Source organism: Podarcis muralis, chromosome 8 (assembly GCF_964188315.1).
Source record: "Podarcis muralis chromosome 8, rPodMur119.hap1.1, whole genome shotgun sequence".
In the NCBI taxonomy this organism is placed as follows: domain Eukaryota; kingdom Metazoa; phylum Chordata; class Lepidosauria; order Squamata; family Lacertidae; genus Podarcis; species Podarcis muralis.
The window spans coordinates 23,985,276-24,006,627 of NC_135662.1; the positions used below are offsets into that span (position 1 = coordinate 23,985,276).

Sequence of the window (21,352 nt, forward strand, 5' to 3'; positions counted from 1 at the left end):
GTGACTAATCTTATCAGAGGTGACTCAAAGCATTTACATTAGTAAATAGTTTTCTCCTGGTATCTACTTTCCTTTTTGGCTTGATAGAGACTTCTGCAAAAAATGTGTGCATTCTTCAGTTTGTCAAGTAAAAGGGATTTGCTTACCTGTTCCTGTCCAAAGTCTGTTTCGGGGGCCTAATCCGGCCCGCCGGTCGGTTTAATCTGGCCCCTGTGGCAGTTCATTTACTAGGGTAAAATCCTAAAAACACCTCATCAACTTCAACCCTAAAAAAAGCTTAACAACATTGGTTGGCCCTTTGGTCGGCCCTCATGGCCCTTCACTTCACCAAATCTGGCCCTCGTTGAAAAAAGTTTGGACACCACTGTATCCTATATTATTGGACTGCTTAGACAAGAGCATTTATTGTGACACACAGCATTCTCACCAGTTGTCGTTCTATCTAGAGAGAGAAATTCAAGTAGCATGATCAGTGGTCATTTTTTCCTTCGCTGGACATCTTTTCCTTGAGGGCAGAGTTTAGAACCATTTCGTCGTCTATCAGACACGCTAAATCTTTCTTAGCACTTCCATTCATGTAATACTGAGAAATAATCACTATTGAGATACCGGATTTTAAAGAAACAGTTATGACAAACCAGCTGCAAAGTTACTTAAAACTAGTACCTTGGTTGAAGAAAAGGCTGCAAAATTTTGAGCTGCTTGATGTCAGGTTTCATAAATAAAATGAAATGATCTATTGCCCTTTAGAATTTTATTAGAGAAAAATAACCCGTGGTAATTATTTACCCAGAGGTGTAGCTGCATTAGTTTCTTGCAGCAAAAACAACAGTCTTGCAGACCTTACAGAGTAACACATTCATTATGGCATATTATTTCTGGGACTGCAATCCACTTCATCAGATAACACTTCATTTGTTAGTGCCACAAGCCTGTTGTTTTCAGTATATCGTATATCCTCAAAAGTTCAACTGGCACACCTGTAGTCTGGGCAACTTTTATAAACAAGTAGCAGTGACTACCTTCTTTGAAAGCTATGTGGAATATGGTCAATAATAGAGCTCATGAAGTTGAGTTTAGGCATGTTACAAGAATAGCTTGTCTGATGAGAATGTATTCTGACAAACTGACATGTTTTGATAGGTGTTGAGGTAACTTTACAGATTTTTTTAATTAAGTAAAAAGTCCAAGCTGAGTACTCTACAGAAGGTTAATCCCAATATCAAAGTTTAAATGTTGGTTTAAGCATTACTAAACATGATCTATCTCTTCTTTTATGCATTTTTGAAGTGTGATGCAAATTTGATTCTGATGTCAGGCAGCTGTATTATGGAAACGTAAAGCAACTCGTTGCCTGGCAGCGCCCAAGAAACATGTCCAAATATTTATTTCAAAGGATCTTTAAAGAAATGAACTAATAGTCAACTCTTACTGTATCTTTTTGCTTCACATTTCAATATCTACATTACCACAAGATTGTTTGAAAACACTTCCTAATGACAAAAATAAAATGCTGTGCTTTTTATGGTTAATAACTAAGAACAAAAAAGCAGTTAGATTTATTGGTGTAGTATGCTTGCTACCATGTTACTAATTCCTACAGCTCAACTTCCTTATATATCTAATTACTTGATATTAACACTTGAGAGAGTTAGAAATCAGGGAAGTTTAAAAAGAGCTGAATCATCTTCCTGTTTCTAGCCTTCTTGTTTTGCCATCATGTTTTTCAAAAGTGTTTCTGAAACTATTATAGCTGGAAACCTACTTATTTTTAAGTCAGGCCAGGATACTTTGAATTTTGTGTGCCTTTCAAAAGATGTGAGTAAATATGCTGTCCAGTTGTGGTTTAAGGCAACCTTTTCTTATGAATTTTTTTCTTATGACCAGGAATTAATTTTTATTTTTAATAAAGAGCAGTAGTCCCCCTCCTCCACACCTTTGCTGTAGAGCCATATACATTTTATGGCTCCATTCATTTCAGTTTTTCTAAATGTTAATCAAATAATTGGATCCCTATGACTTCTTGAAGAAGAGAGAGAAATCAATACAATTTTAGCTAGCACTGAAGTGTGCCTATTATTACGATAGCTTGTAAAATAGTACAATAACTTTTTATGTGCTAATTGACAATAATGATTAACCTGCGGAAGTAGTGAATCTGATATATAGTTCTCTTTTCACTTTAGTATTTGTACAGGTCGTCATATTTGTTGAAAAGAGGTGTACTTGCTCAAATGTTCAGTTTTTAGAGCTCCTGAATTTCCTCATCTTTTATGCGATCATAGGCTACTCTAGTAATTTTTTAAAAAGCAAACTGTAATTATATTCACATTTTCCCCACCCCAAAGCAGTGATGAGGTGTTTATTGTAGAGAGTATTAAATTTAGTTCTTTTAAGTCAGCAAAGTTGTGCATTACACTCTACTTGTCTTTGCTGCCCTCTAGTGATCTTGTGTATATAAGACAGAGATTAGTTAAAATTGATACTGAGATCCAAGATGGATCTCAAATTCTTTTCTCTTTACTGGTGATAAGGGGTGGGTGGGGAGAGATACATTTTGTTAAATTGTGCTCTGCATTACATCTTCCGAGAATCTTCAGATATTTACAAAGCAAGGTTCTGCATGTTGAACGAATAGAATGAACACACTGTAGGGGAAGATAAAGGCTATCGGTAGCCAAGCTAACCTATTCAAACATTTTCCTGACTGGAAAATACGCCAGACCCTAATAATGAACACAATACAAATTTATTGAAATCTCTCCTAGAATATGTGTCTGTGTATGTGTGTGTTTTTAAAAAGCACAAGATTAAAAATCCATTAACTGTTAATTACAGTAGTAAAAAAAAGTAAAGGTAAAGGTACCCCTGCCCATACGGGCCAGTCTTGACAGACTCTAGGGTTGTGCGCCCATCTCACTCAAGAGGCCGGGGGCCAGCGCTGTCCGAAGACACTTCCGGGTCACGTGGCCAGCGTGACATCGCTGCTCTGGTGAGCCAGAGCTGCACACGGAAACGCCGTTTACCTTCCCGCCAGTAAGCGGTACCTATTTATCTACTTGCACCCGGGGGTGCTTTCGAACTGCTAGGTTGGCAGGCGCTGGGACCGAGCAACGGGAGCGCACCCCGCCGCGGGGATTCGAACCGCCGACCTGACGATCGGCAAGTCCTAGGCGCTGAGGCTTTAACCCACAGCGCCACCCGCGTCCCGCCAATTACAGTAGTACCTCGGGTTAAATACTTAATTCGTTCTGGAGGTCCGTTCTTAACCTGAAACTGTTTTTAACCTGAGGTACCACTTTAGCTAATGGGGCCTCCCGCTGCCGTTGCTCGATTTCTGTTCTCATCCTGAGGTAAAGTTCTTAACCCGAGGTAATATTTCTGGGTTAGCGGAGTCTGTAACCTGAAGCGTATGTAACCCAAGGTACCACTGTACTTTAAGTTACAGAACACAATTGTTTTTAAAGAATGTGCAGGAAGGACATAGGAAACTGCCTTATACAGCATTTCACCATTGGCCAATCTAACTCAGTATTGTCTACTGGCAGCAACTCTCCAGTGTTTTAGGCAGCAGACATTCCCAGCTCAGCCTGGATATGTTAAGGGTTGAACCTGGACTTTCTGCATGCAAAGGCAGACACTCTACCGCTGATCCTTCCCCAGCTGGGGTACCTCAGGAGAGCTTGAGACTCTTAATCTCAGGGTCATGAGCCCCATGTTGGGCAAAAGTTTCCAGCCTTGGAGGGGGTTGGACTAGATGACCCTTGGGGTCCCTTCCAACTCTACAGTTCTGTGAGTTGCACTGCATATAGCGGCCATCTTGACTGCTTACAACTGTATCGGGTCGAGTAATCAATTATGCTATCCTGTTTTCACTTTTTTTCTGTGCTGTTTATTTAACAAGATTCCAACTTTACATCAAGGCACTCAAATTATGTTGCCCTTTTGGCCCAGTGATCTAGAAAAGCATTTCCAAATTCCTTGTCACAAGAGACCAGGGCCCTGCGGGACTTGACATCTTTCCGCAGGGCCTGCAAGACAGAGCTGTTCCACCAGGCCTTTGGTCAGGGCACAGCCTGACTCCTTCCCTTGGCAATCTTCACGGAGCTCTGGCCCAATGGTTGCCAGTGGCTTGAATTAATAAATTTTTATAATGAATGATTTTAGAATGTTGTTTATGCTGTACTTTTGTACTGTTTTATTGTTGTTAGCCGCCCTGAGCCCGGCTTTGGCTGGGGAGGGCGGGATATAAATAAAATTTATTATTATTATTATTATTGGCAGATGCTGTCATTGCTTTTATAGAAAATTTTGAATACTTCAGATCAGAAATAAAGAGTAGAGAGACGAGTTGCAGAAAACTTAAAAATCAGCAAACTTTCTCCCAGCTGTACAACACAAAAGACATGGCATCTGAATGGGAAAAGATTTTATATATATAATTAATATGAAAATTAATTGGAAAATATTGTCACATATAATTAATATTAAATTTAATGTGACTGCTGTAGATGTGGTGGGCATACTGCTTTAAAAAAATCCCAACCAAAAAATTGTCTCTAACATGTTAGAACAGAAATAATTTTAGAAATACTGTAATTTATAAATAAGGGAACTTACAATTATATTTTTAATTTTTCTCCCATCAGGAGGAGTGCATATACATTCCTTGTATAAGGAATATAGTGCCCTACCTGGTGTAGTACTGAGGCATTAAACATGTCTTGAGGGAATGTCCAAACTTGTTTTTTTATGACATGATATTCTGTTTATTAGTATGTAAAGAGTTCCATATTGATTCATTAATTCATTTGAAAGCATTTATAGGCTGCTACATATTTCAAAAATCTATAAGCTGTGTACAGTCTAAAAAACAAGCACTGTATTATTAAAACAAAAACACAACCTAAAACCAATAAAGGAGTATAAAAACACATAAAAGTAGATGAAAGCAAATAAAACAGAAATTCAGAGGACTCAAACATGTACCAACCTTATGGGTCAGGGAAAGCCTGGACAAAAAGACAAGGCTTCTCCAAAATATCTGAAGCAACTGAATTTTCTTTTAGAAATGCAATCCGTTCCCTGCTTAAAATGGAAGGAACTCGAATACTAAGGGGTGCAGCATGTTGATCCTGTAATGAGGAGCTATGTTAGCATAAATGGGAGACTTAAATGATTTCCGTAGGTGGTATTGATGTCCTCCTTACCTTCTTCACTTCGTCTGAAATGTAGGTATTCTGGTTGACAAGGCATGGATTTCACTGTGCGATTAACAGTGCATTATGGAGTGTGCATGGTTCCATGTAATTTTCTGGCTTTGCCAGTCTTTCAGACTTGCCCTTGGGAAGAGCACAAACACATAGGCTTGTGAACATATTTATTTTGAGTAGAAACAAATTGGAAACAAAAAGTTTTGTTTTTGGAGCACTCAACAGAAATCATCCATCAGCAAGGAGGCCCGTAAAACTCATTGCTTTCTTGCTCACTCAACCAATATTTCTTGTTGATTCCATGTTTCTTTTGGAGAGGATAGGCAAGATTAATATAATTTATCATAGTTCAGCAAAACAGCTTTCACTCATTGAGCTGAAGGAGAGTTGCATCCATGGAAGGCCCCCTTTGTGAATGATACTGCACTGAACAAAAGCCCATTCCATTCATGATGGAGCGAAAACCTAGAGCAGGGGCAGGCAACCTAAGGCCCGTGGGCCGGATGTGGCCCAATCGCCTTCTCAATCTGGCCCGCAGACGGTCCGGGAATTGGCGTGTTTTTACATGAGTAGAATGTGTGCTTTTATTTAAAATGCATCTCTGGGTTATTTGTGGTGCATAGGAATTCGTTCATATTTTTTTTCAAAATATAGTCCGGCCCCCCACATGGTCTGAGGGGTGGTGAACCGGCCCACAGCTGAAAAACCCTGACCTAGAGGGTTCTGCAAATCTTTCTATAGTGAAACATGAAATGAGAGGAATTTAGGTATTACCATTGGTTAAAATAGTCCTGAATTGTTCTTTTTAATTACCTGTAAATAAATTTGCTTGAATTTATGGATTTAGATCCAAATTTGAACGACAAATTGTATTAGTGCTATTCCGTGGACATGAAATAGAAAACTCTGATTATTGTTTATATAAAGGAGAGTATACAACTCCTGAAGGTATTTGAATCTGAAGAAATGGAGGTAGAGATATTAAAAAGTGTGGAAGGAGACATTTGAAAGAGATCTTATGTTAGAGGACTGACATTGACAGCAAGGGGGGAAAGGAAATGGTAGAAATTTGATTTATAAGACAAACTCAGCAGGGAATTGTGAACAGTAGCAAATTGTTACCGTGAATTTCTTCTTGTGCTGCTGTTGTTAATTGCTGATTTTCATTATGGCCAATAAACTGAGACTTATATCTGAAACTGTGGCTCACTTAATCACCTATTTTAAAAGAAACTTTGTTAACAATGTGGTATTTAGGGTTCCCCCCCCTGGAAACAAGGTCGTGATTTTGTTGATTTATAAATCAGTAGAACACACATTTAGGCATTTGAATTACACTCCACATATATATTTTTTGCATATGAAAATGTTATTCTATATTTCTGTAAATGGGCTAGAGAAAAATAACTATTCCTGAAAGACAGCCAGTGCACTTTAAGTTGAATTTATCTTACTAACTTGCAACTTAAAAAAAATAAAATAATACAATAATGCCAGCAACCCTGATTTTATAGTTTTAGTCTGTGTCATGGGTATCATCAGACACAGTCAGTGCTTCATAAGTTTACTCCCCCCAGGACAGCAGGATCGTTTTCTTCACGATGGCACTGATTAGTGGTACGTGGCTTTTTCATTAGCCATTGAAATCCGTAGGGCTATTTTGTAAACTCGATGTTAGGATAGACTTTCGAAGCGTATTTGGCTGGTTTTATTTGGCCCTCAAAGAGGGCTACAAATCAAAGAATTTGCTTTTTATTGAGTCACCTAAAATTAAACACTTAATTGGAAGCTTTTATACAATCAACAAGCAGCTCTTTTGCATTCTGATGTTTTTTTGTGGGTTGTAGAATGTGCCCTTGTAACAGGACTTGAGGCATAGAACAGCATGTTAGTCCTTAAATAGCTGGGATATTGTGCACATCCTCTAAATCTGACTTCAGAAAGAGAGTAGGATTTCCTAATAATGTTTTCAAATACTTCTATTCCATATGGGTTTTATGATTCATGAACTGGATTATCATCAGTTCTCTGTTTTACATTCCTGGCACATTACTGCCACTGATTGGAAATGCTTTTGTATCCTTTGCTGGAATTAACTCTGTTCCACGGTCCCGAAGCATCTGCTCAGCAGATACTTCTCTACAAAGTATCAACGGGTTTTCTTCTTCCCCCTTTTATCATAGCTTAACAAACCCTTTAAGTACATACAAATGAAAGGAATTGCTTTTGCCCATTGAGATTTTATTATTTTTTTTAATAAAAAAACCATGATATGCAATGCCCTTTTGATCTTCTGGACTCACTTCTGTTGAGGTTTTTATACATGTCCCTAGGGGTGGAGCCTTAGGTCACCTGTAGAGCATCTGCTTATCATGGAGAAGGCTGCAGTTCAGTCCCTGGCATCTTCAGCTAGGAGTGGGGCAGACCCCTGTCTGAAATCCTGCAGAGTTGCTACCACTCAGTGAAGGCAGTGCTAAGCTAGATGGAGCAACATCCTGACTCTATAAGGCAGCTTTCTAAGTTCTTGTTAAATTTCTGTTAAAACTACATTGGGTAACAGGACTGGGAAAGGGCTGCTGCCTGAGGCATTGAAGAGCTAGCATTAGTGAGAGTAAACAACAGGCAAGGTGGGCAAGTCATGTGAATTAACAGTAAGGGGGATGCATATATCCTCTTTCTGTTTTTGAGATTCCTCTTTCAGAGAATGCTTTCCAGTTGTTTTCGTCTTGTTGCTTGTTGTTGTTTAGTCGTTTAGTCGTGTCCGACTCTTCGTGACCCCATGGACCAGAGCACGCCAGGCACTCCTGTCTTCCACTGCCTCCCGCAGTTTGGTCAGGCTCATGTTTGTAGTTTCAAGAACACTATCCAACCATCTCATCCTCTGTCGTCCCCTTCTCCTTGTGCCCTCCATCTTTCCCAACATCAGGGTCTTTTCCAGGGAGTCTTCTCTTCTCATGAGGTGGCCAAAGTATTGGAGCCTCAACTTCACGATCTGTCCTTCCAGGGAGCACTCAGGTCTGATTTCCTTAAGAATGGATGCGTTTGATCTTCTTGCAGTCTTGTTGCTAGTGCTGTGTAAAAACTGTGGGTTGTATCAAGTACTCCCCCCAATCTGCACCTGGGGGTTCCCCCTTTTGAGGATACACTGGGGGCTGCAGGGCAGTGTGGGGCATAACCACGTTTGCTTTGGTGCTTACTAGGGAAAGTTTTGAAGAATTATCTAGGTAGATAGGACAATAAAATACAGTGGAAAACATGACATATTTTTAAAAAATCCTTCTAGGATATATTTTGGGTAGCTATTACAAAATTGGGGAAAGCGCTAAACTTTTCCTTAACATTGCTCATTGTCCCCAACTACCATGTTATTTCTCTCTGTGTAACATTTAAAGTAAAGGTAAAGGGGCCCCAGTTGTGGCCGACTCTGGGGTTGTGGCGCTCATCCCGCTTTATTGGCCGAGGGAGCCGGCATACAGCTTCCGGGTCATGTGGCCAGCATGACTAAGCCGCTTCTGGCGAACCAGAGCAGTGCACGGAAACGCCATTTACCTTCCCGCTGGAGTGGTATCTATTTATCTACTTGTACCTTGACGTGCTTTCGCACTGCTAGGTTGGCAGGAGCAGGGACCAAGCAACGAGAGCTCACCCCGTCACGGGGATTTGAACCGCCGACCTTCTGATCGGCAAGTCCTAGGCTCTGTGGTTTAATCCACAGTGCCACCCGTGTCCCGTGTAACATTTAACCAAGCCTAATTTATCGAGGAGCAATGAGGAAGGAGCAACAATGTTGGAGAAGCGACAAGCCTTTTAAGTTGAGATCTTTCCCTACTGCATCTGTACTGGAATGTTTTTTAGGTTTTTTACTGCTTGTGTGTTTGCTGCTCTGAACTCCTTTAATAGTTGAGGGAGAGAAAGAGAGAATTAAAAAGTGTACCAAGCAAAACAACTAAACATTTATTTGGATTCAAGTTGTGGAGTGGGGATGGGGAAGGAGCAGAATGGAAATGATGAACATTGGAATCTGCCACATACCAAGTCAAAGCATTGGTCCATCTAGCTCAGCACTGTCTACAGTTATAGGCAATATCTCTCTAGGATTCTAGACGGCATTCTCTCCTTTTCTTTCCTGGAGATGCTGGGATTGAACCTGGGACCGTCTGCATGCAAAGCAGATTCTATACCACTAAGCTACAGCCCTTCTCCTAACCATGAAAATGACCGTAAATCTTAAATCTGACATGCCCCAAAATTCAATATGAGAAACAAGAAATGCTACAGTGTTTCACAAGTCCATTGATTTCCGTGAGTATATTCTAAGCAGGACTTAGTTGGGTATCACCCAGAAATTAAATGTGACAAGCCATGATGTGAAGAAAGAACTACAGTGGTGCCTCGCAAGACGAAATTAATTCGTTCCGCAAGTTTTTTCTTCTTCGAGTTTTTCGTCTTGCGAAGCACGGTTTCCCATAGGAATGCATTGAAAATCAATTAATGCGTTCCTAGGGAAACCGCTTGCCAGGCTGGCGGTGCGGAGAAGGGCTTTTCTCCCCACCGCAAGCCTTCAGGACAGGTACGGGAACAGAGGGGAAGGCGCGCAGCGCTTTCCCTCTGTTCCCGGGGCTTGCGTGGGAGGAGGGTTTTTCCTCCCCACCGCCAACATTCAGAACAGCATTCTGAATGTTGGCGGTGGGAAGGAAAACCCTCCTCCCACCCCAAGTCTTCAGGAAAGCCATCCGAAGCCGGGCGGCGGGAGAAGGTGTCCCCGCCCCGCCGCCCGGCTTCGGAGCTTCGTTCCGATGCCGGGCGGCGGGAGAAGGCGTCCCCGCCCCGCCGCCCGGCATCGGAGCTTCGTTCCGATGCCGGGCGGCGGTAGAAGGCGTCCCCGCCCCGCCGCCCGGCTTCGGAGCTTCGTTCCGATGCCGGGCGGCGGTAGAAGGCGTCCCCGCCCGCCGCCCGGCTTCGGAGCATCGTTCCAAAGCCGGGCGGTGAGAGGAGGCGTTCCCGCCCCGCCGCCCGGCTTCGGAGCATCGTTCCAAAGCCGGGCGGCAGGAGGAGGTCCGAGGACAGTGGGGAAGACGCACTGCGCTTCCCCGCTGTCCCGGAGATTTCCCTATGGGCTTTCGTCTTGCGAAGCAAGCCCATAGGGAAATTCGTTTTGCGAAGCGCCTCCAAAACGGAAAACCCTTTCGTCTAGCAAGTTTTCTGTCTTGCGAGGCGTTCGTCTTGCGGGGTACCACTGTAAGGGATTCAGAATGTGTGATTGGAAGTTCTTTTGTCCTCAAGATCAGTATGTGTTTGGAAGTAATTTCTATTTAAACATTTTTACAGGATGAGGATGAGCTGGACTCCCATACCATGGTGAAGACAAATTCAGAAAGTGCCGGCACAATGAGAGCCACGAGTACTATGAGTGACAGTGCTCAGACAATGATTGAACATAATAGCACCATGCTTGAATCCGATTTGGGGACCATGGTGATAAACAGTGATGATGATGATGATGAAGATGAAGATGGAACTATGAAAAGTATGTTTAATTTTCGTTTCTGTTTAAAGCATGTTCTGTTTTCCCTCTAGATAAATAAATTGTTATCAATAAATACGCACTTAAAATCAGTTATGTTATGGATTCTACAAAAGAATGTTGGAGTTAAAACCTTGGGAAAGGAAGTTGTCCATGTAGATATTGGCTACATTCTTGTGGTTTGTGCAGATGAGATTCACATGTGTACTTGAGCTAGTTTTCCCTGACAACATGTCTGCCCTTGGGCAGAAAATTTCATGAACTCACAGATCTCTTCTGCAAGACAGCTCACGACCTCTGGATTGCCTTTATTAGTAATATTAGTTATAAATACTTTGCTTACTTCATCCTATATTATGGAACTAAATATAAGTTTTAAATGTGATTTCATTTTTATTTAAGTCATTCACATAACATTTCACGTAGGATAACTGGAAAAATTAAAATATATTTTAGAACTCTAGAACACTTTTCATTAAGGGCACCCCAGTCAAACCCAGAGCCATTTGGAGCCAGTTCTATGATAGTCATATAGCTTTATAGTCAGGAGTTAATGGTTGAACAGTGTAAAGGGTATATTTTTAAAAAAGATGTCATAAAGCATTGGCCTGTTTCACACATCTTGTTATGCCATGGTTAAAAATAAACTATGGTTTACCGCAAGCAAAAAAGTGTGCTGGTGCACACTGCTCAATCATGCTCTCTTCATTCCTCCCCTTTCCCTTCTTTTCTGCAGTTGGGAGGAAACAAACCAGGATGTTGGCTTGGCCACTTTGGTTTCCACTTGTGATTTGTTTGAAGAGAAACAAACCACAAGTGCTGGTTGTCTTGTAATGCTGAGAAGAAATAAGGGAAAGGAGTCTGGCTGAGGAAAAGGAGGTGCAAAAGAGGCACAATGGAGCAGTATGAATTTTATTTCGGTAACAGACCAGTTCCACATACAATATAAATACAATACAATACCAATATAAATACAATACAATACAATACAATATTTATTTCGGTAACATCTATTTTGCTAACAGACATCTATTTCGGTAACAGAGCATCTATTTCGGTAACAGACAGCCCACATACAATATCAAGGAAGTCATAAAACACGATAGGGATACATTTGAATTTGCAATTAGGTATAACAGGGACAATACAGATATAGCAACAGTTTAAAAATATATAAATTAAAACTTAGAATGGAGCAGTATGCATTAGCATGCTGCCAGTTGGTGAAAAAACACATTTTATTATAGCTTATGGCTTAATGTGTCTTGAGATGTGTAATGTGTTCACTATCTGTTCAAAAGGTAAATGTACAAAGTTGTCATTAATCTAACTCCTTGTCACAAACTTTCTGTCTTTTGCTATTATGACTGCTTGCCTTTTGCCCAGTGCCTTCAGATATTAACTGAGGTTTCCAAAAGCATTTTGTCTCTCCCAACACATTCAGTTGAATGAATTAAGTTTTGCAAAAGCTCTGCTGGAAGTTAGTTAAAACATTGGTGGTATGACTGTTTAGTCATAACTCCTGGCAATGTAAAGTGTCTTAATATTTTCTCTCCAGAAATGCAGAAGAAACATCAGTTGCCCATCTGATGGCTATCTTGCCATATGTCTGACAAATACACATATGACAAAATTAGCCTAATATAATCTATAGCTAGGATGAACTGAAGCAGCTTTATGTGCCATATTAAAGTCTGAAAAGATTTAACTTCTTTGAATGTTAGAAACATGCTTGTTGTGACTTGTAGAAGTGGAGCTGGCAATTTAAGACAGGATTTTGTTTATTTTGCAGTGCTTATGTACAGTAGACCAGGGATTTTTATCTCCAGCTAAAAGATAATAAACAGTTCTGTTGATGAGTGATGACTCTTGAGTAGAATGATTCAATCCATAAAACACTTAATACATGTTTTAATTTGTGTACGATGCTGAAATAGGTATTTGCTTTATAGACTTCTGTGGATAATGGAGAGATTTATTATCAAAATCTTGAACTAATATTTAACATATGGTAGAAGGGTATTATAAAACACCATGAAGATAATGTTATGTAAAGCAAATGTAAGAGTTCCAAGAAGAAGAATGGATGAATTATTCTGGATGGAAATATATTCACAAGGAGATAGGCACAACTTTCCAGGTCATGGTATATGTGAAAGAGAAGGGATGCGGGTGGCGCTGTGGTCTAAACCACTGAGCCTCTTGAGCTTGCCAGTCAGAAGGTTGGCGGTTTGAATCCGTGTGACAGGGTGAGCTCCCGTTGCTGTGTCCCAACTTCTGCCAACCTAGCAGTTTGAAAACATACCAGTGCACATAGATAAATAGTTCCTGCTGCAATGGGAAGGTAAACACTGTTTCTGTGTGCTCTGGCACTCGTCATGGTCTTCCGTGTGTCAGTAGCGGTTTAGTCATGTTGGCCACATGACCCGCAAATGCTGTCTGCAGACAAACGCCAGCTCCCTTGGCTTGAAATGAGATGAGCGCCGCACTCCATAGTCACCTTTGACTGGACTTAACAGTCCAGGGGTTCTTTACCTTTTACCTTTACCTTTTATGTGAAAGATACGCTGTGCAACTCTTTTAAGAAAACATTTCTTTTAATTCAGAATGAGTACCCTCTTTTAATGTTAAATTTCCCATACATACTCTAGCTTCTCTCATTTTTGGGAAATACACAACTCCATGGGTTTGTGGTCCATCATAACCTTTTACAGACTTGTAAAAGTCTGTAAAGTCTGGTATTGTGGTGGCAGGTTCTACCTCTGAATTTCACACACACACACACACACACACACACACACACACACACTATAAAATGTACCACAAAACTTATCACTTATACAATCTTTTTAGACTTCCATCAGCACCTCTCATGATCCACCATTTTAACCACTTCTTATGCATTTCTTAACTTTATATTGCTTTTACATCTCTTAACAAATCATCCTTCCCCTTCTCCATTTTTGCAATACTTCCAATAATACTCCTCACAAAACTTCTTGCAAACCTACAAATGTTGTCTGATCTTCACAAATACTTTTCAAGTAGTCCGTCTACCTCTGAACTTCTGCACTTTCATGAGATTTCTGTAGAATGCTGCCCTGCATGTAGCTGTACATCTTAGGAAGTCTTAGGGTTCTCTCTGGGCATTTGGGCATAACTGAAAAGCAGTGTTCCTGATAGCATAGACCAGGGTTCAGCAGTCCTTTGGACCCATGTGCATATTTGCACACTACAACCTATTTTATTTGCTACAATAGAAAGCTTATTTCATGCTGAATTTCATTGGGGGAGAGGATCCTGTGGGCACCAGGGAAGGTCTCTATTGGTGCAGATGCCCCTATGGGTGCCATATTACTGACCTCTGGCCTAGATAGAAGACTCTGCACATATAACAGTGTAAGCGGATGCTCCATGTAAGTGTTTTAATGAAGTCAGGAACAGAGCCTGCCACTTGGATGCCTCAAACCTGCCCACACTTACATTTTGTTGAAACAGGCTTAAAAACAGTCCCCCTTTTGCACTGAGTGTCACTTACTAGTTATCCTGTAGACAACTACATTTCACTGAACACTGTTATCCTGTAGATAACTACATTTCACTGAACTACATTTCACTACATTTCACTGAACACTGAGCCCTTTTTTAATCTGTACTCTGTTTATATTATTTAGGCTGGAAAAGTTCCCTCCAAATAGCAGGGGTTGTGTTTTGGATTATGCCTCAGGGCAGGAAAGAAGGTTTTGGAAGCAGACTGAGGCTCCTATGATGCTCTAGTTCATTTCCTGCCTTTGTTATGATGAATTCAATTATGATCGCTGTTGGCACCTGTGTAATCATCTCAGGCTAGTTGCTATTGATCTTTCTTCTGTCTTGTTTTCAGACTTTCATCTTGAGTGTTTTTCCTCTCCTCCCTCAGCTTCATCTTAATGGATCTAATGGATCATGGTACATCTCATGGATGTACGGAGAGCCATTAAAATGTACATAGCCAGAACCAATTGCTCATACAAGCAGATTCTCTTTTTGTGCCTTTCCATCCAGCACCTCTGGGTAGAAAGGTTTGTCTAAATGGATGGCTTATGAGGTGTTAAAGATACGAGCGCCTTTGAGACTGACTACTCATTCCATGATGGCTGCTTCTTCTTCTTCAGCTTTCGCTGCTAATAGGCCTCTTCCTGATGTTTGTGAAGTGGCTGCATGGGCTTCTCCAAATAATTTCATGTGCCATTCAGCAGGTCCTTCCATAGAACATTGCACAGTTGGATGCAGTCCAGGGACCTGCCCTATTTTTCAATTTTACTCGACTACAATTGATCTCCAAAGAAGATGATTAGCTTTGGTGTATCCCAACATACCATCCCTGATAGCTGAAGATAAATAGTTTGATTGGTACCTACCTGAACAGTAGATTTCCTTCGCTTTAGCACGGATGGTATGACTGCACCCTGTCATATTTGACTGCACATATTTTTATAGGAACCATACATCCACTGATCTGTTAAGCTCTTTTGCTGATAGTATTGGAAGCAGGTTTTCCACTACTGTTTATTTTCTGGTGCTTGTTTTTCTTAAGTTTCTCTTTAAGTTCATGGGCTCATGATTCTTGTATCAAGCTTGGCGAGTCTGCAAACTAGAGCATCATGGGTGCATCCTCCTACTTCCTGCCTTGACCAGAATGTGGAGCCATAACCCAACATACCATCCCTGCCTAAGCCAAAGGAAATCTACCCTTCAGATAGCTACCAACCATACTTTATGGAGGACTGTTGCCTCCTCAGTTAAGAGGTGACACCAGATTCTGTTGAAAGTATAAAAAGTAGTGAACTGGACTGATCATGCAGCTTTGTCATAAAATGCTTAATTTCACTATTATATAGTATAAGGAATTATTTAATTTTCCTATTATTTACATATGCATCTTTCACTTCCTACACTGACCTTAAAGCTACCTACATCTTGTTGCTAGACATTCTCCCAGTCAGGTATTGACCAGGCTCAAAACTGCTTAGCTTCAATAATGAAACTTGATGAGGTAGTTCTCCAGCTTTTGGAAATATGATTTTGTTCTGCCTATTTGAAGAGAGGACTCTGTTCTGTGTAGAAAAACTGGAATGAGTCATCGTTGTGATTTTGGTGTGTCTTCAATTAGTGTTTCCCTTTTATCTCCTCCCAGTATGTGATAAATTTCTTCCACATAATGCAGTGTGGTCATATGTGAAATTCTTTAATAGTTTTGTGCTGTTTCAGCAGTATACTTGGTTTCTGTGTTAATCGTTAAACTATGTCATTGCTCTGGAAAGAAGTGATCTGCCCCAATAACAAATTGTGTCCAAGGAACATGGGTGTTACTTCAACTTCACAAATTATTGATGCATCTTTTGATAATGTTCTGTTTTGAAGCCCTATAGCCACCACATTTTAAGTTGTTATATTGGAACCTATTTATTTATTTAACGTATTTATCAGTCACTCCAAAACCCAAGTTCTCTGGATTACAGTCATTAAAAAAATATAAAAACATAAAATCCACATAAAATAATCAAAGTTCAACACTAAAGTCCAGTAAGACAAAGACCAGTACCAAAATAGAAAATAAACACGATACGAGCCACAAACATTTCTTAATCAAGAGAGAACAAAAACAACCCCATAAGGGCTAAAATTTATCCCAGCTGCCATAAAAGTAGAGGCTAAAATATTAATAATGATGCTAAAATATGATTTAGATGCTAAAAGGCCAGGGAAGCAGTTCAGTGAAGCAGCTCTTAGGATTGGTATGGTGCAGTTTTGTTTTTTTTAAATGACTGTGATATCACTTATTTTCAGATTGTTCTCTTAAATACGTTAAAAATTATACCAGCACATGTGGGCATTGCTTCCTGTATTCGTGAAGATCTGTTTGGTCTTGTGCATGTTACGAGGAAGGAACTTTCCCGTCTCTTCCCACAGTGTGTCTGCCCACTGTAAGCTGAAAGACTATTCCCTTTCTGGAAATCAGAGCACGAGATGAGAACCCCAGGATGTTTTTAGATGATTTCATTGGCCTGTTTCATGCAACCTCTTCATTTCTCCCTCATAGTTTGCTTGGCTCGCTGTCTCCTCTGATCCAGGCTCATGGTTTAGCTCTCTCCAGACTAATCATGTTGTGACCAAGGTTTGAAAGTTCCTTCCTCGTAACATGCACAAGACCAAACAGATCACATGTTAAGAGAATGTACGAATTCCTCTCTCAAACTCAATTCACACATAACCCATGAGCCATGTTTACAACCAAGACTCAAACTTGGTTTGACTGATAAATCTGCAGAGTTGCTAACCCTAAATATTCCTAAAAATCATTCATTTTACTCCACCAGTGATGCAAGATTGCTTTTTCTCAGCCCAGTATTGTGTGTTATTGTTGTTAAACCTATTTTCCACCCTTCACCAGCAGGTCCCTGGGCGTGTTGCAATAATTAAAAATGCAACATTAAAAACAGTTAAAACAAACTACGGTCACAGGAATAGGGTGGGTTCAGAAATGAGTGGGGGAAAGCATTTTTATTCCTCATGTTGGAATTAATTGTATTCTAGGAGGAAAAAAAGGTGACTTGTAGATGATGCATTTGGAGGAACCTATGATCTGGTGGTCTTTGTATACTGCTCTATCATAAAAATTATCAGAGAGCTTTACAACAATGGTTTCCAATGTTACTAAGGGAGGAGTAGCCCCAGACATACTGGGATCTCCCTTTCAGATTGCTTAAAATGTGTAGATTTTTGGGTGATGCATTCTCAGATGGTTTTTGCAGCAAGCCACACAACTGCAGAAATAAATGTGTTTAGACAGAGGGGGAATTTTCTTCCTCTCCTAGCAATGCAAAACTATTGGACATCTTTTAAAACTTTGCTAACATTAGATTTTGTATATATATTTCCCTCAACTTTCTATTTTCCTGCTCAAGGACAAAATAAGTAACAATAATAAGTTTTTTATTTATAGGCGCCCATGCTTGGAGGCCCCTGGGCGCTATGACAAAAAATAAGTAAAAACATATTTCCCCCCAACAAATAGGGACTTGTGCCCAAATAAAGCTGAGATCTGGAACAAAACAAAGCTTGACATTCTAACCTAACATTTTAATACACAGCCTAGCAATAAATAGCATTGTGTTTTCTGGCCTTATATTTTTTCAGGAGTAGGGGCTTGTGTGGGTAAACTGTTGGTGAGAAAGGGATGCACTATATCAATACAAGAAAACAGAACCTGGAAGACTGGAAAATCAAGTAGGCACTAGAGTCCTTCTATGGTGGTACAGTTTGACTGACCTACTCTTGCTTTTCTACAGTTTCATCTGGCTTTAATTTGGAAAGCCCACATCCTTACTAAATACGCTTGCTAGTTCGCTTATACAAGTTTCTGTTTTCATAAGGCATTTTTCCACAATGATTTTCATTCTCCCACCTTTTAGGGTTAGGGTCTTTTTGTGTCCCGTCCCCCCCCCCCAAAGTGGCTGCTTTTGTGTGCCAGAGAAAAATGAGGGGAAATCTCACAACAGCACTAAAAGGCAAACCTTTATAAAATTAATATAGTCTTGATAAAATATCCAGTGTGTTTTCAGTTGATGATGGCTCTCTTCAAGGGCATAGGATTAAGGTCATGTCAAGGTGACATCTCTGGCAACCAGAATTGTGTTAGTTGATTTTGCATTTTTATTTTGAGTCCATCCATTTGCCCATCTAGCACAGTACAGACTATTCTGACCTTGAGTGGCTCTCTAAGGTCTCCAGTGGTGATCTTTCCCATCCCTGCAATCCTTTTAAATGGAAATGCTAGAGCACGGATAGTCAACCTTTTTATACCTACCGCCCACTAATGCATCTTTCTTGATGGTAAAATTTCCCTATCACCCACCAGTGCTCGATGGAAGGAGGATTCAACTTGTGCCGTAGAACCCACTACCGCCCACCTAGAATCCTGAAACGCCCACTAGTGACCAGGTTGACAACCCCTGTGCTAGAGAGAGAACCTAAACTATAACCCCTCTCCATTATATCTAGCAAAGTGTAGCAACATTTTAACACATTTTGGGGAAATTAGCAATACAGTTTCAGGGTGCAGGTAGGGACTCTCTATAAATGTTGGTCTTCTTTCTTTCTTTCTTTCTTTCTTTCTTTCTTTCTTTCTTTCTTTCTAACTTTGTATCTGGAAGCTTCTTTGGAGTTGAAAATGCTTAATCTTTCTCCCAAGCTATGCTTAAGATAGTAATCAGCCAATTCTGCAAATGATTGTGAAACTCTGCAAGTTAGAGATTATCCTTTAATGTGGAACTTCTGCATTTTCTGAGCATCTAATCAAGTGATGTCAGTGCAATTCTCTTGTGGATTATTGTAGTAATAGGAATGAATATCAAGAAGTTAGTGAGGCATGACTTTCCTTTCCTGCAGCAATGTTTAGCTGTTCCTACCAAAGCTGTATTCCAAACGATCGCTTAAATAGTTTGTAAGATTACCTTATAACATGTGTCAGACCAATTTATTACAGTTTCCTCATGAGCCTAGGATTCCCTTTCCTTAAGAGATAATTGTCCTTACTCTATGGAAGGGTAGCAACATAGTGTCCTACAGCTGTTGTGGGCTATCAACTCCCATCATACTCTGGCAACACAGTCAAAGATCAGGAATTATGGAAGTTGTAGTTCACAACATATGGAGGATGCTGCTATTGGCTCCTGCTTTCTATGGTCTTCTTGACTTTGCTATACAGTTTGATACACAAATTTGAGGTTCTTAGTTGGTTCTTTTTCTTTAGGTAAAGTAGACTTTTTTTTGTCCTGTGAATAGTTTCTTAAAGACCAGCTTGTAAAGCCATAAACTTAACTATAAGAAGCAAAAATCCTGGCAGTGCAGTTATTTACAAAGACTGAATTGTAAATTTTCAGCATAGATTGAATGTGATTGATCTGCACCTCTGCATTTCTTAGAATGTTCTCATTGAGTTGTCCCACTTGTAAGAGGGAATATTAGGGGTGTATCCAATGGTGCAGCTCTGCTAATGCAACATACTTCTGGGAATGATGAGAAAGCCACTTCCACTCTCCATGCTCCAGATATGCTCTTAAAATCTGCTCCGGGGGATTGGGAGCCCCTCTAGAGCAGATTTGTGGGGGGGGGGGCATATGGAGTAGAGTAGAGGAAATAGAAGACCCATTGCATGAATGGAACTTCCCTCACACGCTATTGGATACAACCTTAGTCCGGTGTTAATGGATATTTTTCAATTTGTACAGCCTGAGGATGTGGACAGGAACCTTGGAAATGTGAGAGCTACCACATGTGTTCTTGATCCTTGCCCTTTCTGGCTCATCAAAAGAGTCAGCAGCGGACTGGCTGAGTGGGTGAAGGGAGAGGTCAATGCCTCTCCTTACAACGAGGCAGGGTGCCAGCATGCCTAAAGGAGGCAGTTATAAGACCACCATGGAAAAATCCATCCCTGAATCCCACCGTATTGAATGATTATCAGCCAGTCTTCAATGTCCCATGTTTGGGCAAGGTACTGAAGCATGTTGGTGGTATATATTTCAGCTCCAAGGGTTTCAAGAGGAGACTGATTATCTAGATCCATTTCAATCTGGTTTCAGGCCTGATTATGGGACAGAGATGGATTTGGTCACCTTGGTGGGTGACTTGTGCCAGGAACTGGACTAGGGGTGTATGTCCCTGTTGGTTCTCCTGGACCTCTCAGCAATTTTTGATATCATCAACCATGGTATCCTTCTGTACTACCCTTGCTGGGATGGGAGTTGGAGGCACTGTTTTGCCAGAATCTTTATATGCTATGGGTGAAGCTGGAGTGTTTCTGTTCATGTGAGGAACATTTATATTAGTGTCAATGTTAAAAAATGAAAAGAAATATTGGACTTCAATTTCAGGATTTGCAAACGTTATATTAGTTCAACTATGTTTAATTCTGTAGATGTATCCTGAATTAACTGAGCCGTAAGCCACTTTTTGCACTCATTTGCATCACAGTGGTATTTCGTTAGGTTTCTGTCGCTCTGATTACATGCCTCTTTCTTGTTTGCCCTGTCACTCTGTCCTGGGAACCCAATTGCTACGAAACAAACATTAACTCTGCCTATTGATATCTTTTGAGCAGCTCCGTTTTAAACACAATTTACTTGGAACTTACTGCTTTTCTCTTTTAAATTTTAACCACAGCCTTCTAATTTTCATACTAGGAAATGCAACATCACCCCAGGCTCAGCGACCTTCTTTTATGGACTACTTTGATAAACAGGATTCCAAGAATAAAAGCCATGAAAACTGCAACCAGAATATGCATGAATCTTACCATATATCGAAGAATGTCTTTCCCGATAACTGGAAGGTTCCTCAAGATGGCGATTTTGATTTTGTAAGTACTGCTGTACAGTTTGCTTTCCTGGTATCTTTGCATGGTGTAGTAATTCTAACTGAGATCGGCTAACATGAACACTATACAGAATTCTTAGCAGTGTAGCAATTGCTTAGGAATATGGCCACCTACATAGCATAATCCAGGACAGTGTTAGAGGGTCTCTTCTCCAGTCTTCAGAGAGTAGCTGGAAGTGGGGAGGCAGAAAAAAGTCCA

General features: G+C 40.5%; 1 protein-coding gene across 4 annotated transcripts in view; it reads left to right on the forward strand.

The window, feature by feature from the left end:
• STK3 (serine/threonine kinase 3) overlaps window positions 1-21,352 on the forward strand; it is a 110,021-nt gene that overhangs the window by 44,828 nt on the left and 43,841 nt on the right. For 3 of the 4 annotated variants that reach the window (XM_077932827.1, XM_028736414.2, XM_028736413.2), the window contains exons 9-10: window positions 10,542-10,740; window positions 20,961-21,136. In XM_077932827.1, the coding sequence (XP_077788953.1) occupies window positions 10,542-10,740; window positions 20,961-21,136 (375 nt within the window). The remainder of the gene's footprint in view (window positions 1-10,541; window positions 10,741-20,960; window positions 21,137-21,352) is intronic. The other variant, XM_077932828.1, reaches the window with a different exon arrangement.